The sequence below is a fragment of the Cricetulus griseus genome, chromosome 2, assembly GCF_003668045.3.
Source record: "Cricetulus griseus strain 17A/GY chromosome 2, alternate assembly CriGri-PICRH-1.0, whole genome shotgun sequence".
Taxonomy (NCBI): Eukaryota; Metazoa; Chordata; class Mammalia; order Rodentia; family Cricetidae; genus Cricetulus; species Cricetulus griseus.
This window is the reverse complement of record NC_048595.1, coordinates 200773133-200797440: the sequence shown is the minus strand read 5'-3', so window position 1 is coordinate 200797440 and position 24308 is coordinate 200773133. Positions and strand designations below refer to the sequence as shown.

Here is a 24308-nt window from a genome sequence, read left to right as displayed (position 1 = left end):
CATTGCCCAGCAATTTTGGTTTTTCAAGACAGTGTTTCTTTGTTTAGCCCTGGCTGTCCAGGAGCTCACTCTGTGGTCTGTGGTCCAGGCTGGCCTTGAATTTAAGAGATCCATCTGCCTCTGCCTCCTGAGTGCTGGAATTAAAGGCATGGGCCACCACTGCCTCACCATTGGGAATTTTTTTTGGGGGGGAGTTTAAGTATTATTTTTTTCTTGGGGATGGAGAGATGGCTCAGCAGTTAAGAGCACTGGTTGCTCTTCAGATGACCTGTGTTCAATTCCCTGCATCCACAGGGCAGCTTACAACTATCTAAGTTGGTTAAGTCTGGTTCCAGTGAATCTGTGAATCTGATACTGTCTTCTGGCCTCCACAGGTACCAGGCACATAAGTAGTGTACAGACATACACTCAGGCAAAACACTCATATACATAAAATAAAAGTAAGTAAGTCTTTATTAAATAGATTTATTTTTATTTCCTTCCCCCACCCCCTTCTTTCTTGACAGGATCCCTCTGGCTGGTTTGGAACTTGCTATGTGGGCCAGGATATCTTCAAACTGACAGAAAATTCGCCTACCTCTGCTTTCTGAACACTGGGATTAAAGGCATGTGCCATCATGCCAAGCAAGATTTATTTTTATGGTATGTCTAGTGTGCCTGCATGAGTTTATGTGCATCATAAGCGTGCAGGAACTGGAGTTACAGGTAGTTAGCTGTGAGCTGCCAGAGGCGAGTGCTGGAAATAGTAAAGAGTGGTAAAATGAAGAGTAGTAAATGTTCTTAAAGCTGGCTCTCAAATTTTCAATGAGATATTATGCTTCAAGAATTTAGGAAATGCTCATCAGTGGAAGCCGAGTATTTGGTGAAACCGGCCGTTATACTGAGCGTGGAGGGCACGGGGTAAGTTGTTTTTTCTGAGCGGAGGGTGTCACTGAGAGCCTATGGAGATCAAGGCCCAAGTCTCTTTCCTGAGCTTGAGTGCTGAGAGACAACAGTAGCCTAATTACCAAACTACTGCTATTGAATTCCAACTCTATCACGCCCCTTCTTCGCCTCAGCACACCGCCCTTGCCCCGCCCTCGCCACCGAATCCCGCCCCTTACGTACAGCCCCGCCCCTCACCCCGGTGCAGAGTGGATTCCCTTGGCCTTCGCGTTCGGCTCAGCGCCTGCGCAGTTCTATGTTTCTTCGGCCGAGCTGTTGCCGCTGAGCAATGTGGAGTCGGCGGCAAGGCCGTCTCAGTACGCTGGCGTGCGGGGTGGAGGAGCTGCGGTGCCGCCGGCGGGAGCGGGAGGCAGGTGCGAACGGATGAGGGAATCGGAGGGAACGCGAATGTGGCGGTGGGGAGTAGGGGAGGAAGACCCCTGGCTCTGAGCCGAGTGTCTGCTGCCTCGCTTCCGCTCTGTAACTGAGACATCCCTCTGCCCCCAGCCCTGCGGAAGGCGCGGAGGGAGCAGCAGTTGGTCAGCAAGAGGCTGCTAAGGGAAGATGCTCCGGAAGAAGCCGGAGGTCAGAGTGCAGCCGTGCTCCTTGGGGAAGCCGAGGTGAGAGGGCAGGCAGGGCGACCCAAACCTGAATGCCAGCTACTGCTCACCATCAGCCATCCGCTGGATCAAGCCGGAAACAGAAATACCCTGTACAACTCAGTGTCCCTCATCCTTACATCAGTCCATAATCAAATCAAATATTTGCCTTTTAAAAACGTCTTAAAGAGCCGGGCGTTGGTGGCGCACGCCTTTAATCCCAGTACTCGGGAGGCAAAGGCAGGAGGATCTCTGTGAGTTCGAGGCCAGCCTGGTCTACAGAGCGAGTGCCAGGACAGGCTCCAAAGCTACACAGAGAAACCCTGTCTCGGAAAAAAAAAACCAAAAAATCAAAAACCTCTTAAAGAGAGAGGCGGGGCTGGAGAGATGGCTCAGAGGTTAAGAGCACTGACGGCTCTTCCAGAGGTCCTGAGTTCAATTCCCAGCAACCACATGGTGGCTCACAACCATCCATTATGAGATCTGGTGCCCTCTTCTGGTGTGCAGATATGCATGGAAGCATAATAAATAAATAAAATCTTTAAAAAAAAAAAAGAGAGAGAGAGAGAGGTTAGTGTCCTCTCCATCGTAGGTGTCTCTGCCATCTGGATACTACAGAATCTTTATAAAAGGGTCTCCATTTGTCATCCTGATTCGTTGTAGAAACACAGAAACCAAAATCCTTCAGTGACCTGCTAAACTACGAATAGCATAACCTCTTATTGATTTTAACAGTTACTCAATCCAACCACTGTCATTTTTCAGTTCCTGGAACATATACCAGCTGTCTCAGGGTCTTTACTTTTTCTACATCTGAAGTTTGTTTTGTTTTCTTAGTGTCACAAACTAGCAATTCTCCTGCCATAGCTCAGGTACTAAAATTAGTGGTATGCACCGCCATATCCATCTCCTCAAACTAGACTTAACTGGACCCTGTTACAAACTCTGGAGCAGTCTCTAGCCCTTTAGTAGAGTGCTTCAGGCCCTAGATCCAGACCTCCCGTGTGAAGGGATAGTGGTAACATGAGGCAGGTGTGGTGCTCTCACCTGTAATTCCAGCACTTAGGGAGCTGAGGCAGAAGGATCCTGAGTTTGAGGCCAATTTTTGGCTACATACCAAGACCCCATTTAAAAAAAATCCAGACACCTGCACAATATCCGGAATAAAGCTGTTCAATGCTTTTTTGTTATTGTTTGCTTGACAGGGTCTCTTGTATTCCAGGCTGTACTCAAACTCTTAAGTTGAGGATGACATTAAACCATGATCTTCTTGCCTCCACATCCTAAGTGCTGGGCTTGTAGTTGTTCACCACCACACTTGGTTTATTGGGTGCTGGGAATCTAATCCAGGAATTTGAGTGAGCTAGGCAAGCCTTTACCAGCTGTGCTGCATCCCTAGCACAGATTTACATTCAGCAGGCTTTGCTTATGTCTTGTTTTAGTAGTGCCTGTGTTTATATTTTACTTCTACAGAGCAGTTATTCTTAGGGTATGACACTTATTCATTGTATGCTTCCTTTATGCTGGGACATTGAGGATTGAGGCACACAGACTGACAAGATAGTTTGAAGTGTTCAGAGACAGGGCTAGACAGATGTCTCAGTGGTTAAGAAAACTGGCTGTCCTTGCAGAGGAGCCAGGTTTGATTCCCAGCACCCTCATAATGGCTCACAGCTGCTTGTAACTCTGTTCCAGGAGATCTGATGCCCTCTTCTGACCTCCACAGGGACCAGGCACACACATGGTAAACAGACATATATGCAAAGCAAATCATTCATACAATAAAAATAAAGTAAAAGATAGAACAACAACAACAATAACTGTTCAAAGGCCAATGAAGGAAACCAATTTCCTGCTATTTTTATCATGGGAGGAAACCTGAAGCACAAGAGAAACTCAAGTTTGTTGGAGGAAGCCTGAAGGTGCTAACCTCCCTGAGGCCATGAAAAGCAGAAATCTGAAAGACTTGGTAGTCTGGAGTGTACCAGGCAAAGGTGATAGATGTGCAAAAGCTTGGAAGTATTAAACATATTATTGTAGGTGTTGCTGGAGTGTAGTTTGCTTTGGGAGGATAACTGGAGGAAGGGAGGTTTTGCCAGGCAGAGGGGCTTAATATTGTCCTGGAAATCGCCCTGTAAGAAGGCAGAGTAAGCCAGGTGGTGGTGGGGCACATCTTGAGTCCAAGGCCAGCCTGGTCAAAAGAGTTGAGTTCCAGGACAGTCAGGACAACACAGAGAAACCCTATCTCAAAAACCCAAACCAAACAAGGCAGAGTAGATGTCATTCTAATTTTTTCAGATGAGGAAGCAGTTTCAGATTCTTTGGAAGTTAGCAGCAGGACTGTTACTAGGATCCTTTACCTGTCTAACCTGCCAAAAAGATGATGCTTAGTAGCTATTTTAATTTTTCATTGTTGTTTTGTTTTTAAGATACGGTCTCTCTCTCTCTCTCTCTCTCTCTCTCTCTCTCTCTCTCTCTCTCTCTCCCTCCCTCCCTCCCTCCCCTCTCTCTTTCTAGTTCTAGCTGTCCTGGAACTCACTATGTAGATGAGGCTGGTCTCAAACTTGATGAAAACTTCCTGCCTTTGCTGTGATTAAAGGCTTGTGCCACCACACCAGGCCATATTGTTATAACAAGTTCTGAGTAGTGATACCATAGTGGTATTGAGGATGTCACAGATGAAGCTAGTAGTCAGAGACTTGGCACATGCTTCATGGCAATTACATGTCATTCTTTCCCTGTTTTGGGATTCAGGTACAGCAGTTCCTTCGGCTAGCCCAACGGGGAACAGATGAAAAGGAGAGGGAGAAGGCTCTGGTCAGCCTTCGTCGAGGCTTGCAGCACCCTGAAACACAGCAAACCTTTATCAGGTCAGTGTGGGTGGTGTGAGTAGTTGGCTGGGGCTTTCCAGGGACAAGAGAGAGTGGATGGGATAGACCACAGGCTTAGTAGGCTTCTGGTGTCATTCATGTAGGCTGGAGGGCAGCATGCGGACCCTTGTCGGGCTCCTGACCAGCAACCGGGCCCTGTTGCAGCTTGAGGCGGCTCGGTGCCTACATGAGCTCTCTCATTCTGAGCAGTCTGCAGTGGCGGAGGCCTGCCTGCCAGCCACTTCTTACCTCCTCACCTACCTCTCTGGTCACAGCTCAGAATTCATAGTAAGGCTTGTTCCTTTTAATCTTGCTCTGGGCTTAGAGTTTATATATATGCCTTTGGGGCCAGCTTGAGCTGGCAGGTATAGGAAAGTAAAAAGCAGTGCACATACCCATCATCTCTCCTCTCTTGTGAGCTTCAAGGACAGGGACATGCCATCCTCTTTCTCCCATCCTGGCCTGGTGTGAGATGAGCCCAGCCCAGTACTTTTGTTGCCTGCTCTCAGGAGCTGTGTCTGTATACACTGGGGAACCTTATCGTGGAGAGTGAGGCTGTGAGAAAGCAGCTCCTGCCACAGGGCATTGTTCCGGCCTTGGTTGCCTGCATCCAGGTGAGTGCTTCCTTGGTCTCTCCTTGGTGAGCCTCCTCTAGCTTCTCTCCACATGTTCTGCTGACTTAGCAGGGTAGCTCCAACCTCTGCCCTGTATCAAAGGGGTTAAAGACTTGTGGGTCATGAGGACCCGTTTTCCAGTCAGATTCCCTCCCCTATCTATTTCTAGTCCCCTCATGTGGCTGTGCTGGAAGCCCTTGGATATGCCTTGTCCCAGCTTCTACAGTCTAAGGAAGCTCCAGAGAAGATCATCCCGTGAGTAATGTCTTCAGATACCCAGCCATGGTTGACCCTCATGGCAGTGTAGCCCATGGGTGCCTGATCAGACCTGCTTTCCACATTTTCCACTCTCTATCTGGCTAGAGAGAACTTGGGGTTTGGATACTTTCTTGCTGTGTTTGAGAGGAGCCATTGGTATCTCTGTGGTTCCTGCTCACAGCCTACTTCTGCTGGCAGCTCTCTTTTGGACTCCAGTCTTCTCCAGCACATGCTACGACTGATGCAACCAGGCCCAAAGCTGAACCTTGGGGTTGCTGTGGAGTTTGCCTGGTGCCTTCACTACATCATTTGCAGGTAACAGCCCAACTGGGAAAATGTCTTTCCTGGGGCTTCCTACATATGATTCAAGTCTTTGGACTGAATTTAGTTTCTAGAATTGCTTTGGTGAGTCTTCATCTCTCTGTAGTGCTTTCTTTGGCTCAGGACACCCACTGAACTATGTTGTTTTGTAGCTTAAACATAGGATTGACTTGATATTGACTGCTTGCTATCTCTTACCCAGCCAGGTCAACAATGCTATGCTTCTCTCCCATGGGGCTCTGCCTACGTTGGCAATGCTGCTGTTGGACATGGCTGGGGCTGCTCAGAGAATGGATGATGCGGGACTAGAGCTAGTAAGTAAAAAGGATCTGTGAGCCTTTCCTTATACAATGCCCTTTTGTATCTGCTGCTGCTTCCTCCTCCCACCACCCTCAACTTGTCCTAGCAGCTTGCATGCCCTGTGTTTCGGTGCCTGAGCAACCTGTTGACTGAAGTGCCAGTGGAAGCCATGGGAGAGCAAATGGAGCTCAGAGACGAGCGAATTGTGGCAGCATTATTTATCCTTCTCCAGTTCTTCCTTCAGAAACAGCCCACCTTGCTGTCTGAGGGCCTGTGGCTCCTCAACAACCTCACTGGTATGTTATTACAATCTGCATAGGCCTGGTCTTTTATCGCCCTTAAAATATTTATTAAAACCAAAGGAGGGAGTAGATTTGTTAGAAAACAAAGTACAGATTAGAGGGAATGGAAGAGAATAATAAGGGGGCTGTGGCAATTCAGATGCTATAGGCGGGGCCCACATCTTTTGCCTACCCTGTCAGTGAAGTCTCCCTTCTCATAACTATCTCGCAGGGGTCCCTGGGCCCCTGAAAGGACTCATTTGTACTAAGACCATACCTCCATCTACCCATGGCTGTCGGCGATCTTTTCCTCCCTACCTTACCAATAAATTGCTTGGGTCTTAGTTCCTTCAGGGTTAGGACAAAAACAATCTCAGGGATCCCTAACTTTCCCTCTCTTCCAGCCTTAGCTTGTTCCCCAGAATTGCCAGAGATGCTCAGTAAATAATACTCTATTACAGGTTTGGTGAGAAAAATCTTCTCACTTCTTGCACACCCACCCAGCCCCATGGTCTCTTCTTCCTACCTAGTCATTCTGAAAATTCTGGGACAGGTGGTAACCCTAGGTTTCATGGGGGTTCCTGGAGTTAGGAGACTGAAAATGTAGTAAGAGCTCCCCCATGTGGACACGCAGTTTCTTGCAAACCTGAGACTGGAGCTCATCTGTAGCACACACATAAACGTGCCCCCCTTAACCTCCTAGTATGTGCTCATATGTCGGGTACTGGGTGCCATGTATATGCAGGCTACAAACACAAAACCATTTCTTTCATGGTATGCTTAGCCTCTTGGTAGCTAAACCTCAGAGCTTGAAGCTACTGGAGACAAGAAGTAGGAACAAATTTTTTCAGTTTGGCTGCGAGAACCAGGGGCAGGGGTCTTCAGAGACAGGATGGGTATCTTGGAAGATGATCTTGTGGAAGGAAGTGGAGTGTGGGGGAGTGGAGGCCCAAGAAGATGCAAAAGTCCTCTTGTGCGTGGTCCAGGAACAAGTTTGTAGCCATCAGCGTGTACATGTTTCCTGCCCTCGAGGGCCCATATGCCACCTGTTTGGTCAGCAGCAATACTTCAGATTGAGCAGGATCTGGACCTTTAGATGTTGAGGATAGTTCCTTATGGCCTAGGCTGTAGTGGGTCAGATTATGAGGGCAGCAGTTCAGAACTATAGGTACTTCATATGACATTTTCCTTTTCAGCAAATAGTCCTACTTTGTGTACCTCCTTGCTTTCTCTGGATCTGATCGAGCCCCTCTTGCAGCTGTTGCCACTGTCAAATGTGATAAGTGTGCTGGTATGTATTGGTATCAAAATTTGAGTCCTTGAACTGCTGGTCAAAGCAAATAGGAAGAACAGACCTGGGCTCTCTTAAGTACCCTTAACTGGGAGCTGGTAGGTAGTATGGTTTGGTTTCAGAGCTAGTACAGTCTAGGTATAAGTTTTCTTTTTTTTTTTAATAATTTGCTTATTATTTTATGTGTATTGATGTTTTGTCTGTATGTATGTCGGTGTGAGTGTGTCATATCTTAGAGTTACAGTTATCTGCCATGTGGGTGCTAGGAATTGAACCCTGGTCCTCTGGAAGAGCAGTTAGTGCTCTTAACCACTGAGCCATCTCTCCAGCCTCCTAGGTGTAAGTCTTTAAGCTAGACTACTTGCTTATGGTCCCTGGGTAAATCACCAAACCATTGGAAGCTTCAACCTCTTCACTTATAAATGGGTACTATTGAGGCTGGAGAGATGGCTCAGGGGTTAAGAACACTGACTGTTCTTCCAAAGGTCCTGAGTTCAATTCCCAGCAACTATATGGTGGCTCAGAGGCACCTTGAATGAGGTGCCCTCTGCTGGCATGCAGGCAGAAGACTGTATAGACTGTATACGTAATAAATAAATAAAAATCTTTAAAAAAAATAAATGGGTACTATCTGAGAGGTGGTTGTGGGAATTACAAAAGAGCTTGTACTAATGCTTGGGCACATAGTCAGCCTTGCTTATACTTAATTCTTGGTTTTCATCCTTTTTGGGGGGGGTGTGTCCTTGTGTCTGCAGGTACTTACAGTTCTGTGCAATATTGTAGAGAAGGGTCCAGCTTACTGCCAGCGGTTGTGGCCAGGGCCCTTGCTCTCCTGCCTGCTCAATACACTGGTTCTCTCTGACATTGAAGTAGTAGGCCAGAGTTTGGAGCTGTTGCAGCTGCTATTCCTGTATCAGCCAGAGGTGAGTTTGGTTTCCAATCCTTTGTCATGGTGCCCCTCTCTTCTAATCCTACCTGTATTTGTTCTCTGGCCAAGGCTAGCCTGTGTGGGCTGAAGGTCAGAACCTTCATCTTGTTTGGAATGTACTGTCTAAGAGGTGGGCTGATTGTGGAACCAGGAATTGGGTTTTAGGATCTAAATGTTGGCCCTTTTCTATCCTCAGGCTGCCCAGGCCTTCCTGCAGCAATCAGGGTTGCAGGCCCTAGAAAGGCATCAGGAGGAAACCCAGCTTCGGGATAGGATACTTGCTCTCCAGCAGACAGCTATTCATGGATGACCTGGTTGCCTAATGTCACCCCTAACCCCTGTGGTCTATTTATCCCAGGGTATCCAGTTTTGTTTTAGAAGCTGGTAGCTTTTTGTGTCTTGAACTTGAGATTGTCTTGTTTTCATCCTCTTAAGCAAGTTGGTTAATGACATGTGACACCACAGCTGGCAGCTGGTGGTTTGTGATGAGAAATAAAATTGTATTTTTATGTAAAACTGCTTTGCCTCAGTGTTTGCACAAAGAGAGAGAGGAGACGGGAATAAGAACAAGAACATTCTGAAGTAGCAGTAAGCTTTATAAGGAAAGGGAGACCACATTTCCCCACATTGTATTCAGTCCAGTAGAGCCCAGGTTCTGGTGCTCTTGCTCACAGTCCTTCATGCTTTGCCACTCATCACATTCTCCAGGGCTCTGGTTACCTCATCAGCACTTAGGTTGTTCAGAGACACATTCTTCTCTTGACCGAAAGCTGAGGAAAGGTGATTTAAATGAATAGTCTGCATAATGGGCCACAGAATCATAAAGGAAAGATTCATGTCAGTTCCAAGATGGCCACAGCTGTAGCCAGCAATCCTGCCTTGAAAAAAAAGTGCTGTGCTTAGCTTTTTTGCTATGCTTAGCATTAATTCAGTGAATCTATTTGGGAGTCCCAGATCCTACTAGAATTTTATTGGGAAGAAAGGTGTCTGAGTGATGCTTTAAGGAAACTGTAGGTATTAACTACCAAGCGGTGGGGGTCTATCCTTGCCTGACTGTTCATTTTTTGGCTGGCCATAGTCTACTTGTCCATTTAGCATAGTAAGTGGCACTATGCACACATAACACTACTCTTGTCTGTGCCCTTCGGTGTGCTTTAGGAGGAACCTGTTTTATTAGTATATAGGAGTCTTTGGTTACAACTAATCTGTAGTAGGATGTGACTCTCTCCACTCCCAGATAGTCCTTTGACATGGTTGAGATGACTAAAATCTCACCATTTAGTGCACGGATTACCTACCTACTATTGGTTAGTCAACATGTTAAGAAAATAACAGACTGTAATAAATAGGATTAGTGTAATGTAATAGGTAATGTTATTACTGGTCTGGGGATGTGTTATTTTTGTATTGATAAACCCAGGACCTCCCACATGAAAGACAATCACCAGCTTTCTTTGTACCATTAAAATTTTGAGACAAGATTGAACTAAATTTCCCAGTCAGGGCTTGAACTCACTATAGCCTCAGATAGTCCCTGAGTTTGTGATTCTCCTGCCTCTGCCTGGGAGGATCTGTAGCTGGGATTCACAGTATGGTTCAGGAATGCCTTTTTTGAGACAGTAATAATAAAGGTTAGATGCAAGTTATAACCTGGATGATGGGAGCCAATTGTATTAACAGTTCACTATAAGAAAGGGGCACAAAACGTAAAAGCTCAACCCTGTTCTATTCTAGCTATATAATTTTTGGCTGATTCTATGTTTAAGTTTTCTAGTATCTACGAAAGAAAGCACCCATTCATAACATTAATGAAGACTAATGGGAATGAGTAAGGTACACAGCACAAGCCCTAGACATGAAGTGCTCAACGTTATTGAAATTCTCAGTCCCTGAATTTGCACTGACTAAGGCATAATTCGGAAGGACCTACATTGTCACGGAGAAGCATGTTTTACCTGAAGTCCCCTCTGAACTGCAAAAACTAGTGGTTCGTACAAGATCCAGTCAGACTCCATATATATGTTGTCAGTTATAAAAAGCATCACACAACTAGGTAAATGTGAATCTCATCATCGGAAGTTCGAGTTTTGGTCCTCAGCCGGGCTTTCCCACGACGGTTGGGAAGCACCCCGCCCCCCCGCCTTGTTTTCTTTTTTGTCTAACCCGTATTCCGTGACCCGGGTCCCTGCCTCCGGTAGTCAGTACTCACCGTAGCGGGCCCACAGCTTGGGCTGCACCTCCGAACATTCGCGGATTAGAATGGGAAGGCCGGGGTGCGCTTTCTTCAGATCCACGTAACGTTGCTGGATGAAATCCCTGTAGGGCCGGGGAGACCGACGCTAGTGCTACGGGCACTGACCCCTCCCCCCCGAAGGTCAAGGTCATAACTCCAGCTTCCGAAGCCCACTCGCCTCCCCACGCCACGCCTCACCTCACCTCACACCCTGGCTGCCCGGCGAACGCTGACATAAGTGGATGCGAATCTCACGCAGCGCCAGCTTGGTACCGATCACTCGTCTAGCAGCGGCGGCCGCCATCTTTGCTAACACAGAGGCGCCCAATCACGACTCTTCACCCACCCATCGGACCAATAACAGGTCCTCTAGTCTCCTCCCCCCGATTGGATGACGAAGGAGGGGCGGGGTAAATCTCGCCAATGACTTGAGGCCTTTTTAGCGGCTGTGAGGTGAGACGCTAAGGAAGCCGGAAGGCCCGGAACGCAAAGCACTGGGGCAAGTTTTCGCGGTGCACTGTGGGAAGAAGCTTGTCGCTGTTGTTTTGTAGAGGAGATTTTCACGATTGCCGGCTTTGAGAGACCGCGGCCAAAATGCCAGAGCGAGATAGTAAGTCAACCACTGTTTTGTGCCCGCCGGACTAGAGATTTAGGCCAGGTGCTAGGTACAGATGGAGCCGCGCCAACCATTGGTCGTCAGGAGAGGCCCGGACAGCCCAGCTGCAGCCCCTGAGTTTCGTACCTAGGTTGAGGAGCGGCGTTTTGAATTTGTGAGGCAGACCCACCTCCCTACCCTCTCCTGAGTAAATAAACCCTGGCTGTGCTTCCTTTTCGGGGACTTGGTTTGTTTATCTGACACGGGAGGGGAGGAATTCGTCAGGTAAACCTCAAAAGTCCCGAGTATTTGGGATTGCCGGATGCTGGGCTCTTTCGTGTAGTAGTTTAGAAGCCATCTCTTGAAAAAAAGTTTTTGATTCTCCACTTCGTTTAAGAAAACCATCTTCATAATTTTTTTTTTTGAACAAGTGAGACGGAATCTCGAACCTAGGCGGTTTTCAAATTCTTGATCTCTTTCTCTACCTCTCAAGTGCTGGGGTGATAGCCTCAGGCCACCACAAACATCCCTTTCCCTCTTTTTTTTTTTTTTTTTTTTTTTTTTCGAGACAGGGTTTCTCTGTGTAGCTTTGGAGCCGGTCCTGGCACTCGCTCTGGAGACCAGGCTGGCCTCCAACTCACAGAGATCCACCTGCCTCTGCCTCCTGAGTGCTGGGATTAAAGGTGTGCGCAGCCACTGCCCCGCCTGCTGCACCTCTTGTCTTCTCTTCTGTTCGTTTTTATAATTGCCAGTTTGTGCATGGAACCTCACACATTTAACGACTGATAATGTAATGTCAATTTTTCTTTTTAAGGTGAGCCCTTTTCTAACCCTTTGGCTCCAGATGGCCACGATGTGGATGATCCTCATTCCTTCCACCAGTGAGTATTTTGTCTTTGAACCACAGAATGAGTTGAGTAATGAGCAGGAGGGATGGTAGAGATAGTGAAGGAATTCTGAATATTTTGTTGGCAAGAATGGTCAAAAAGTTCATAGGATGTGGTTTATTGAAAGGAAAACGCTAATCTGTACAACATGCTGTATTTTCCCACAGAAAGCTTTATCATAAGTTCACTTACCTTACCAAGATATGTAGTTTTGCTTAATTTTGTTAAGTTATACAGAATGATTGCATTGCTTTGGGTGTCTGTTTTTTAGTAAAGTTGTGCTTATGAACCAAAAAAAGAAGTTTGGACCATTTATCTCTGTGAACATTGTGAATCATGTACACTACATAAGAGTATTAGAAGAGAAATTATTAGAAGAGTCTGGTGTTTGTGTTGCTGTGATATATATATATATATAATAAATTTTTTTTCCTGGTGAAAACTAAGCGTTGGAAATGAGAGTAAAATCGTCTTTTTTTACCTCATATTATTACTTGGAGTGTGTGAGTGGGTGCACATGTGGAGGTCAAAGGACAACTGTAGGTTGTCTTCATCCTCCACCTTGTTTTGAGATAGGGCATTTTTTGTTCATTTCGGGCAGCCAGATAGGTAGTTCTGTAAGCGTCTGGTAATTCTTCTGTTTCTGTCTGGTGATAAGGCTTGTGCTAAGATTACAGACACTTTTATTACTGTGCCCAGCTCCTATGTGGGTTCTGTAGACCTGAACTTAAGTAGTTAGGCTTGCATTCAAGCACATCTCTCTCCCCAGCCCTCTTTTTTTTTTTTTTCCTAGAGATAGATTCACACTTTATCCCAAACTGGCATGGAACTTGTGGCCTTCCTCCTCCCTCAAGTTTCCTGAGTGCTGAGATTGCAGGCATTAACTACCGTATCTTCTTTTTTTAAATTTTTATTTATTTGAAAGAGACTTCAATCTGATCATCCTCCTGTCTCAGCCTCTCAAGTGCTGAGGCATGTGCTCCTGTACAATAATCCAAGACACCTCCCTTCTCCCCCCCCCACATTTTTTTTTTTGTTTTGTTTTGTTTTTTGGTAATACTGAAGATTGAATCTAGGGCCTTATACATGAGCTAGGCCCTTGTCCTTTAGATACAGCCCAGGTTTGCTTCAAATTAGCAGTCCTTTTGCCTCGTTTCCAGCATTTGCCACCACTGTGCCGCCATGACCAGCAAGTCTCATTTTTGACTAAGCCTTGTCCTTTGTTGTAAAGTTTTAGTAAAGAACTAAGCCCCCACTCCAGCATTCCTGCAACTGTATGAGAGTATCCATGTTTTGCCGAGTATTAGTGGCGCAAGCCTTTAATCCCAGCACTCAGGAGGCAGAGGCAGGCGGATCTCTTTGAGTTCAAGACCAGCCTGATCTACAGAGCTAGTTCCAGGACAGCCTCCAAAGCCACACAGAAACCCTGTCTTGAAAAACCAAAAAAAAAAAAAAAAGAGAGAGAGTATCCATGTTCTAAAATTTCAATCACATTTGATTTGATAAAACTTTTAAGCTAGATGGTGGTGATGAACATCTTTAATCCCAGTACCTGGGAGGCAGAGGCAGGCAAATCTTGAGTTTGACGCCCACCTGGTCTACAGAGTGAATTCCAGGACAGCCAGGGTTACACAGAGAAATTCTGTCTTGAAAAATCAAAAAACAAACAAAATCTAACTTCTATGTGTTGAAAGTGGCATGTCTGCTTTCATTTGTGTTTCCCTTGTTTTAGTAAAGTTAACTGTGTGTTTTAAAGGTCTCTTTTCTGTTTCCTATTGGCTGCTAATTTAAAAAATCTTTGCAATTTTTTTCTAGATCAAAACTTACCAATGAAGACTTCAGGAAACTTCTCATGACCCCAAGGGCTGCACCTACATCTGCACCACCTTCTAAGTCACGTCACCATGAGTAAGTCTTCTTCTTTCCTGTCAGTCTGCTTCTGTGTGTGGAGCTAGCATTTGGTAGGTTCTTGAAAACCAATCCTCTTTTAAAGCCTCTTTCTGATTTTTTTTCTCATAAAGACTGAAGTTTTCGCTATGTCCAGGATGGGTTCTTATTGTTCTCTCATTAATACTTGTAATAAAGTCATTGCTGGTACAAATGGACAGATTTCTGGGCCTGTTGTTACCTTATAGACTCATGCTCCACAACAGGCTTTTTAGGTGATGTCTAATATTAACATCAATTAGATGTTGATGATGCTTTTTTAAATTGAGAGATACAGATATTGATAATATTATGAATGCATGATCAACACTGGCTTTGTGTTTTTTTTGTTTCCTTTTTCTCTTTTACTTAAGAATGGTCTGAATGTGTAGCCATAGCTAGCCTAGAACTCACCATGTAAACAAGGTTGGTCTTGAACTCAGAGATCTGCTTTCTTGAGCTCAAAGGTGTGTGCCATCACTGCTAGCTGTTTTTCTCTCTTATTTATTTATTTATTTATTTGTCTATTTATTTATTTATTTTTGAGACATCGTCTAGATTAGACTGGAATTTACCATGCTGTCCAGGCTGGGCTCAAACTTACCATCCTGTTATTTTAGCCTCTGATGTGGCTAAAACCCTCCAGGCCTTGTGGGTTTTCAGGGCCGGTTATTATTTTACTATGAGTGAATTTCTTGTGTCTTCTAGGATGCCAAGAGAGTACAATGAGGATGAAGACCCAGCTGCACGAAGGAGGAAAAAGAAAAGGTAAAGGAATGGTAGAAGATGATTGCTTTGTAAGGTGGATACTGTTAGTGGAGAAAGGAGTAGAGGAGTTCTATAGTACCAGATGGAGTTTCCTACTGTGAAAGTATATCTATGAAAGGGAAGTGGTAGTAGTTAAAAAAAGTTTGAGTTGGAAGAAACTGAATTTCTGATGTTGAGGACTGCCAAGAGGTGATGGGCAGATCTATAAAGACAAACATAGTTTTCACCATGGAGAACTACTTGAAGTTATAATAAACAAGAACAATTGTGTTGACCTTGAGATATGAGCTAGTAGGACTCACATACTCCCTTTTTCTGGTCACAGTTATTATGCCAAGCTACGCCAACAAGAAATTGAGAGAGAGAGAGAACTTGCAGAGAAATACCGGGACCGTGCCAAGGAACGGAGAGATGGTGTGAATAAGGATTATGAGGAAACTGAGCTGATCAGTACCACAGCCAACTATCGGGCTGTGGGCCCCACTGCAGAGGCGTGAGTACTGCGGGGTTCCCAAGGCCCATTTGCATCCTATCAGGGACATATCCACACTATAAATGTTTCTTATAATTTACCCTACTCTGGAGCATGCTCCAGACATCTCAGAAGGAATTTGTCATTCATAAAGGACTGTTTCAATAAGGTTCTTTCACTCTTTTATTCAGGGACAAATCAGCTGCAGAGAAGAGGAGACAGTTGATTCAGGAATCCAAATTCTTGGGTGGTGATATGGAACACACCCATTTGGTGAAAGGCTTGGATTTTGCTTTGCTTCAAAAGGTGAGTTCTATTTACAGAGGTGGAAAGAACTACTAGTGTAGAATGCTAATGTTTGGACCTTTGTAAAGTGAAAGACACATGATTGTCTAGACCATTTAGTTTGGCAGTGGAATTAAAAATGGCCTTTCTGTAGAACTTGTGTCTGCGCATCTTTCTGTTAATCAGAATTCCTTGGGGACATCTTCTCTGATCACTCTGGTGTGATTAAGGCCCAGATCGCTCACTTCCCTCTTTGTACACTCCTACACTTCATTAGGTACGTGCTGAGATTGCCAGCAAAGAGAAGGAGGAAGAAGAACTCATGGAAAAGCCCCAAAAGGAAACCAAGTGAGTAAAGAGCAGTGAGGGCTTGAAAATTTAGAAGATGACACCTAAGGTAGAACACATTTTAGCATCCCCCACCAACATTTTCTTCTTCTGTTTTCAGGAAAGATGAGGACCCTGAAAACAAAATTGAGTTTAAAACACGACTTGGTAAGTACTTTCCATAGTAGTGATTGCATTTTAGGTGGATTATAAGGAATATGATACCACTAGGCTATGCTTTCCTCTTTTTGCCCCTGAATCAGCTTTTCTCCCATAATATACTTTTATAGAACTCAGACATAGATTATTTTCCATGTCATTTATGTCTCCTTAGTTAGACTAAAAGCCTTTTCATGTCTTTAATATGTATGCATCAAAGAAGGTAGAATGGTCTGGAGGTGATGCTGTGTGCTTATAGTCCTAGACCTCACATGGCTGAGGCAGGAAGATTGCCAGTTAAAGGCTAGCATTGGGTATATAGCAAGACCCTTCTTCAAAAACCCAAACTAGCTGATAGTATGGTGGTGCATACCTATTATCCCAGCATTTGGGAGGATAATCAAGAGTTGAGTCAGCTTGAGCTTCATGAGTCTCCCATCTCAAATAAATAGTAAGTGAAAGAATAAATAAGTAAAGCCAATTAATTTTTTAAAATGTGAACATAAAATAGCAAAAATATGAAGAATGTAGTATGAAGGACTAGAGAGATAATTCAGTGTTGTTGTTGTTTTTGCAAGTACAAGCAGGAGGAACTGAATTGATACTCAGAATACATGTATAAAAGCTGGATGTGGTGGCACATTCTAGTAATCTCAGTGCCGGGGACCTAGCCACAGGTGGGGTTTTTGTTTGTGTTTTTTTGAGACAGGGTTTCTTTGTGTAGCCCTGGCTGGCCTGGAACTAGCCCTGTAGACCAGACTGGCCTTCAACTCACAGAGATCTGCCTGCCTATTCCTCTGCCTCCGGAATGCTTTTTTTAAAAAAAGATTTTATTTATTTATTTTGCATGCAACATCTGCTTCCATGTATATCTGCACACTAGAGGAGGGCACCAGATCTCATAACGGATAGTTGTGAGCCACCATGTGGTTGCTGGGAATTGAACTCAGGACCTCTGGAAGAACAGTCAGTGCTCTTAACTCGATGAGCCATCTCTCCAGCCCCTGAGTGCTTTAAGGTGTGTGCTACCACTGCCTGGCAGCTTTAGTATCTTAACCAGTAAAAAGTAGTAACGCCCATCTCACAGCATAGGGTTGTTTGAAGATTTAATGTAGCAGAGCACAAATAGCACTTGGCCTGGTGCCCAGCACAGAGTAGGTAATTCATAAATGTCTTCTGTAACGGTAGAAGTTTCTCATTGACTCATTGTTAATCTTTCCTTTTGTGTAGGCCGCAATGTGTATCGAATGCTTTTCAAGAGTAAATCATATGAGCGAAATGAGTTGTTCTTACCAGGCCGTATGGCCTATGTGGTAGACCTGGATGATGAGTATGCAGACACGGATATCCCCACCACTCTTATACGCAGCAAGGCTGATTGCCCCACAATGGAGGTGAGTAAACTAAGTTCTCTATATGAGAACTATCTTCAAATCTATCTTGTCCTGTTCCTCATCTTCGGTTTCCTCATGTTCTGTCTTTTTATTTTTATTTTTATTTTTATTTATTTATTTTTTAATCTCCTCAGTCTCAGTTGAATCCATCCTCTCCACCAGCAATATTCTTGTCTAAACCACAATTTCTTACTGGAGCTATTGAAAGACTGTTTTTTTATCCCACTCCCAGTCCAGTGTATTGTTTTTATTGAGATGTAATTCACATGCCATGTAATCTACCCTTTTAGTTTCTACTTACAATAGTTTTATCATAGTCACCAAATTGTATAGCCACTATTATAATTTTAGAGTATTACCCAGAAGAAATCTTCTTTTCTTTTTTTTTAAATCACAGATTCTTTATTTATATATGAGTGCTCTGTTTACATGTGTGCCTGTATGACAGAAGAGGGCATCAGATCTCATTACAGATGGTTGTGAGCTACCATGTGGTTGCTGGGAATGAACTGAGGACCTGTGAAAGTACAGCTAGTGCTCTTAACCACTGAGCCATCTTTCCAGCCCACCTTGTACTCTTCTAATACCCATTACCTGAATCTCTCCACTCTGGCTTCCACTAATGGATTTTACACATGACTAAGGTGATGTTTTATAAATGCAGATTTTTGTTTCACCACTGAGTAGAAGTTTTCTGTGGTTTCTTGTTCTTAGGGTTCACAGTAAAAAATCTGTGAACCCTTGCAACAGTTAGACTTTCTAGCTTTTTTCAGTATGACTCCCTGTTTTTTCTCCAGTTTTCCTGTGTTTCTGGAATTTTTATATTAACTTTTGATCCAGGGCTTTTTTTCCATATTATTTCATCTGTTGGATTGTACATGTCATCTTCCTAGCTAACAACTTATATAACTTGTCCTTGAATTTAAGTGAATGGATAATAGACAGTGGGATTCCTGCTAAGACGGATATTATTCTTGTTTCTTGGATTTTCCAGGCTCAGACTACACTAACTACAAATGACATCGTTATCAGCAAGCTTACCCAGATTTTGTCATACCTGAGGCAGGGTACCCGAAACAAGAAGCTCAAGAAGAAGGATAAAGGTACGGATTCAAAGGGAAGCAAGCCTTATTTATTTTTTTCTGTTTTGAGGCAGGGTTTCTCTGTACCTTTGGAGCCTATCTTGGAACTCACTCTGTAGACAGTGTCTCTCTATGTAGTCCTGACTACCTGGAACTCCATATGTAGACGCAGGCTGACCTCAAACTCACAGAGATCCTCCTGTCTCTGCCTCCTGAGTACTGAGATTAAAGCCGTGCACCACCACCGCCTGGCTGGAAGCCTTACTGTTGTAGGGGCATTTGGTGGTGTAATCAAGGTCTCTTGAAGCCTCTTTCTTGTAGACATTGAATGGCTTCTAGACAAAGGAAAATTTTGAAATGAAACATTGGGGCAGCCAAATTCTGCTGACCCACTCAGAGCCCAATGGTTGGGTTTGAAGTGTCAAGGAGAGTGGGAAGGTTTGTCTATTCTAAACAGCAGATGGTTAAAAAGGTACTGAGGCCACTGGAGAGGCTCAGCAGTAAAGAGCATCCAGGCTTGATTCCCAACACTCTTAGGGGTTGCTTGCTATCTGGAACTCCAGTTCCGGGGAATCCAGCACCCTCTTCTGGCTTCTGAGTGGTACACAGACATATGGGCAAACACCCCATAAAACATTTTTTTTTTTAAGATAGGGTCTCTCTCTATGTAGCCCTGACTACCCTGGAACTCCATATGTAAACAACGAGGCTGGCTTTGAACTCACAGAGATCGCCTCTGCCCCCTGAGTACTGAGACCATGCTTCACCTTTTTTACAGTTTATATATATATAATTTTTAAAAATTTAAAAAGGCAGCCAGGCAGTGGTGGCACATGCCTTTAATCCCAGCATTTGGGAGGCAGAGGCAGAGACAGGAAGATCTCAGAGTTTGAGGCCAGCCTCGTCTACAGAGTTGAGTTCAGGACAGGTTCCAAAGCTACTCAGAGAAATCCTGTCTCGAACCACGCCCCCCACCCCCCCAAAAAAAAAAAAATTACATAGGCACTGAGACAAGCTCTTTACATTACAGGGAAATTGGAAGAAAAGAAACCTCCTGAGGCAGACATGAAGTATGTATCCCAATCCCATGCATCTGTGAGCAAGAGATTTGTGTTCTTGTCTCTGGCCCTTTTGGAGAAATGGTTGGCATAAGTATGTATGATTTTAGTAACTAATGATACCTGTTTTTCCCAGCATTTTTGAAGACATTGGGGATTATGTTCCTTCTACAACCAAAACACCCCGGGACAAGGAGCGGGAAAGATACCGGGAACGGGAACGTGATCGGGAACGGGACAGAGACCGGGAGCGGGAGCGAGACCGGGAACGAGATCGGGAGCGGGAACGCGATCGGGAGCGGGAGCGAGAGGAAGAAAAGAAAAGGCACAGCTACTTTGAGAAGCCAAAAGTGGATGATGAGGTAAGATGTGGGCTCTTAATACCAGGCTGTCAAAGATGCCCTGAGAGATGTCTTTCTAGACAGGACCCTTTTCTTCCTCAGCAGCCTCATAGCTTCACAGCAATAACTGGGCCAACTAACCTAGGGTGGGAACCATCTTGGAAATGGGACAGGAGTGGATTAGGGAACTGATTGAGACTTTAGGGAGAGATGAATGGAAATTCCTCATAATGATATTCACTTGCAGTTTTTGTTTTCTTTTCAGCCCATGGATGTTGACAAAGGTGGGTTGTATCAATGGCATCTTGCTTTGTGATAGCAGTCCTGCTCTCCTTGCAGAACCCTGCTGCTCTCAGCTGACTAAGGTGGTATTTGGGGGACTGCCTAGTTTTGGGCTCTCTTAAGAACCATGTCTCAGGGCGGTGGTGGCTCATGCCTGTAATCCCTGCACTCAGGAGACAGAGGCAGGTGCCTCTGTGAGTTCAAGACCAGCCTGGTCTATAAGAGCTAGTTCCAGGTCAGCCTCCAAAGCCACACAGAAACCCTATCTTGAAAAACCAAAAAGAAAAGAAAAAAAGAACGTGTCTTAATTTATGGACTAGACAGGGCACATTTGCTTTTACATATAATTACTTCAGTTCTGAGGTTTTGAGGCTGAGGTTGACTATACAGTGTTCTAGAGATCCTACTGTTAACCAGAGCAGCTCATTAGTTGGAGTTTGGTTAAAGTTTTGATAGATAAAAGGGTTCCTTTGCTTTAAAAATGTTTTAATTAGCAAGATGTGGTTGTACTTACCTATACTCTCAGCATTCTGGACGCTGAAGTATGATCAGGAGTTTAAGGCTAGCCTAAACTCCATAGTTCTAAGTCAGCCTAGGCTACATAGTGAGACTGCCTCAAGTGCAAACAAAACTTAAAAAACAAAAACAAATCCCCCAAACTACCACATTTATTTATCTACTTGGTGTGTGTGTATTTGGATTTGGTTGTGCCAGGACATGTGGAGGTCTAAAGTCAATTTTTGGGAGTTGGTTCTCTCCTTCTGCCCTGTTGGTTCCTGGAATTGAACTCAGATTGTTGGGGTTGGCAGTAAGGGTTCTTACCTGCTACTGTCTTGTGAGCTCAATAGAAACACTTTTAAAGTTAGAATCGGGTTAGTGGGAGGAGGTTGTAAAAACATAGGTTCAAGTCTAAGCAGAGTTGTGTTTTCTTCCAGGACCTGGATCTGCCAAAGAGTTGATCAAGTCCATCAATGAAAAATTTGCTGGGTCTGCTGGTTGGGAAGGCACTGAATCATATCCTTTATTTGCATTTCTTCCTAGATTTTAATTGCTTTTCCTTATTTATATTAAGACAGCACTTCTGTCTTTTGAATGCTGAGATTAGTTTCTGGGTTGTAGGAGTTATTTTCTTTTCATCCAACTCCAGTTGTTTCTCTGTTCCTGTTTACCTGTCTTTGCTCTCTTGCTTTTATACTGTGTGTTGGCTGGGATGAAATCATGCTTTGTATCAACTAGAGAACCAATTCAGGTTTATAGCTGGTTTCTGAAATGTTCATGTGAAGCTTCTAATCTCTGGTCCCTCTTAGTTGAATCTTTTCTGCAAGTGATGGAATTTTTCTTAACATAGCATATGTTGAAGAAGCCAGAAGACAAGAAGCAGCTGGGTGATTTCTTTGGCATGTCCAATAGTTATGCAGAATGCTATCCAGCCACGTAAGTGAGGCCTAAGTAAGGGAGCTTGGGGTGATTATGAGATTTAAATTTGATCTGTTGGGAGCTAAGGGTACTTTTTACTTAGGTGAATTCTTCTATTTAGTTCTGAGATGTTTATTAGGTGGGTTCCTGAATAAAATATAGTAATATGGATCTAAAGCATCTATTTAACTTCTGTTTCTTTATAGGATGGATGACATGGCTGTAGATAGTGATGAAGAGGTAGATTATAGCAAAATGGACCAGGTATGAAGTTAAAAGTGTATTAAGGATGTTGGGGACCTTTGATTAGTAATTTTTAATTTTTTGTTTTATATTAGTGTATTCCATAGCATGAGTGTGGAAGTCAGAGAACAACTTGCAGGAGTCAGTTTTTTTCTGAAGTGATTGGCTAAGAACATATTTTTTGTTGTTTGTTTGTTTGTTTGTTTGTTTTGTTTTTGTTTTTGACAGGATCTTGTAGCCCAGGCTAGACATGTTGCTGAGGATGACTTTAAACTTCTTATCCTCCTGCCTCCACTTCTCTAGTCCTGAATTATGTGCACTACCATGCCCATATAAAAGACATTTTTATTTATTTTTCACTGCTGGAGATTGAACCCAGGAATATTTTATATGCTAGGCAAGTACTGTACCACTGAGTACATCCCAGACTCAGAGAAACTTCTTTTTTTCTATTGTGTTAGGGATCAAACTGTGAAGTCCTAGGGCTTCACATAAGCTGGGCAAGTGCTCTACTGCTGAGCCACATACCCAAGAACATGTATTAATCGTGGAGCCTTGTTTAGTTTTTTCTGTGCCATTTGCTTGTTTTGTGACCTTGCCATGTTCTTTCCCTGTTTACAGCTACCTTTGTTTCTACATCATAAAAATAGAAATATAATTCTCACTTTAGAATTTTTGTAAGAATTGAGATCTGTTTAGTGCTTAGAGTAATGTGTATAGTGTAAGTACATAGGAAATATCAGGGTAAGATTTGTTACTAGTGGATTCTTATTGTGGATTGTGGACATCTGGTTTTGTTCAGAAAAAAATTTTTTTCCACTGATAGCTCTTCCTCCCCATCTGCTCTACCACAGGGTAACAAGAAGGGTCCCTTAGGCCGCTGGGACTTTGATACTCAAGAGGAATATAGCGAATATATGAACAATAAAGAGGCTTTGCCTAAGTGAGTAAATACGGGCAGAGAAGGGAGGGTATGGCATTTTGGTGGACTAGCCCATATTGGGTTAGGGTCTGTAGTCTAGCTGCAGTGTTCCCAGATAGGTACTTGGCCCACAGAGCCCTTTCAAAAAATCTTACTGCTGTGAAACTGCTAATGCCTTCTTCTCACAATGACCCTTTTCAGGGCTGCATTCCAGTATGGTATCAAGATGTCTGAAGGACGGAAAACCAGACGCTTCAAAGAAACCAATGATAAGGCAGAGCTTGATCGCCAGTGGAAGAAAATAAGTGCGGTTAGTGGACTCTTTCTTAGGAGGGAGGGTTTCAGTTGAGAAGAGACACTTACTGACAGACCAGACACAGACACAGACACAGGGTTGAGCAGCCATGGAAATTGAGGGAAGTTACCTTTGGGCTTTAGGTGGACTTAGATTACTAGCAGCATGCTTATAAACTATTACTGTTCTTGTACAGATCATTGAGAAGAGGAAGAAGATGGAAGCTGATGGGTGAGCAGCATTGCTCTTTCTCTTTGGGCCTGGTGGGAATTGTTGTGGCTGATCCTATGCTGATCTGCTTCTCCTTTGATTTCAGGGTTGAAGTGAAAAGACCAAAGTACTAATCCCTAGTTCAACCATCACCACATGGCTGTTCTTTTAGTTGTTTGTTCTACAATTCCTAGAAAGGTTGCAAACTATTTTTGTTTGTGAATGTTTATAAATGTTTATTGTATAACTATTTGTTTATAGATCTGCCTCCCAAGTGCTAAGATTAATGGCATGCAGCACCATGCCCAACATGTTCCATTAAAATTAGTTAAACCTGCTGTCTTCTTTCTGTGTTGGGCATTCTTTCTTGATGGCCCCTTGAAGGAGGTAATTCCAGTAGTTGTGTGAATGTTAGGTCTCATGTAAGAACCCGTCTTTGGGGGGGCTTCAGTTGGATCTCATCAATTTGCCTGGTTCGTACTTAGAGAAAGAGTGTATATTGAGAAAATGGCAGGTTGGGTGCCAATATATAGGGGGCTACTACAGTCTCAACTGAGGTGCCTACTAATATATCAGAGCTGACGTTGGTCACCAGGTTCTCCCAGCATACCTCACTCCTAGACTACAGGGTCCTCCTGGCTGGCATACTCAATGCTCTACCCTAAACTACCAGGTACTAGGCTGGGCTTTCCCTTCTCCCAGCTTCTCTGATTCTTATATAACCAAGCCATTTTGGTTATGTGCCCCTTTGGTCTCTTGGCTACTGCTCTAGGTTACCCTCTTCCTCTTCCCTCTCCCCTTCTCACGTGGTCTGGTTTAGGGTCATGTTCAGTCTGGACCCTTCCAGCTACCTCTGGCTATGCTCTTCCTCATATCTACAATAAACCTCTACCATACCTAGGAGCAGTCATGCCCTCCTTTTCTTTCTTTCTCTTTTTTTTTCTTAAAGATTTATTTATTATATATACAACATTCTATCTGCATGTATCCCTGCAGGCCTGAAGAGGGCACCGGATCTCATTATAGA

The 24308-nt window shown here is 44.0% G+C and overlaps 3 protein-coding genes across 8 annotated transcripts; 2 read left to right on the top strand and 1 right to left on the bottom strand.

Moving 5' to 3' along the window:
• The first annotated feature begins 1133 nt into the window (after positions 1-1133).
• On the top strand, positions 1134-8902 carry Tmco6 (transmembrane and coiled-coil domains 6). Of its 5 annotated transcripts, none has more exons than XM_027400807.2 (12): positions 1134-1298; positions 1432-1544; positions 4278-4393; positions 4498-4681; positions 4903-5007; positions 5177-5262; positions 5371-5580; positions 5789-5900; positions 5993-6182; positions 7364-7458; positions 8214-8381; positions 8583-8902. In XM_027400807.2, exons 1-12 carry the CDS (start codon positions 1214-1216, stop codon positions 8694-8696), a joined length of 1578 nt encoding a protein of 525 aa, XP_027256608.1. In that variant the 5' UTR covers positions 1134-1213; the 3' UTR covers positions 8697-8902. The 5 variants fall into 5 exon arrangements, with proteins under 5 accessions (XP_027256608.1, XP_027256611.1, XP_027256610.1 ...); XM_027400810.2 differs by having other exon boundaries at positions 1136-1298; positions 5464-5580; XM_027400809.2 differs by having other exon boundaries at positions 1136-1298; positions 5996-6182.
• Positions 8903-8961: 59 nt separating this feature from the next.
• On the bottom strand, positions 8962-10983 carry Ndufa2 (NADH:ubiquinone oxidoreductase subunit A2). Of its 2 annotated transcripts, none has more exons than XM_027400814.2 (3): positions 10823-10983; positions 10596-10702; positions 8962-9184 (listed from the first exon to the last, which is right to left on the bottom strand). In XM_027400814.2, the coding sequence occupies exons 1-3, from the start codon at positions 10921-10923 to the stop codon at positions 9111-9113; spliced, it is 282 nt and encodes a 93-aa protein (XP_027256615.1). In that variant the 5' UTR covers positions 10924-10983; the 3' UTR covers positions 8962-9110. The 2 variants fall into 2 exon arrangements, with proteins under 2 accessions (XP_027256615.1, XP_027256614.1); XM_027400813.2 differs by having other exon boundaries at positions 8962-9156.
• An 86-nt stretch (positions 10984-11069) lies between these two features.
• Ik (IK cytokine) lies at positions 11070-23621 on the top strand. The gene is made up of 20 exons (XM_027400806.2): positions 11070-11229; positions 12029-12095; positions 13917-14009; positions 14736-14795; positions 15121-15288; positions 15459-15573; positions 15830-15900; positions 16001-16047; positions 17269-17432; positions 18427-18535; positions 19545-19584; positions 19709-19934; positions 20179-20197; positions 21131-21209; positions 21549-21629; positions 21818-21875; positions 22709-22797; positions 22978-23086; positions 23268-23302; positions 23388-23621. The coding sequence occupies exons 1-20, from the start codon at positions 11214-11216 to the stop codon at positions 23413-23415; spliced, it is 1674 nt and encodes a 557-aa protein (XP_027256607.1). The 5' UTR covers positions 11070-11213; the 3' UTR covers positions 23416-23621.
• Positions 23622-24308: the final 687 nt, after the last annotated feature.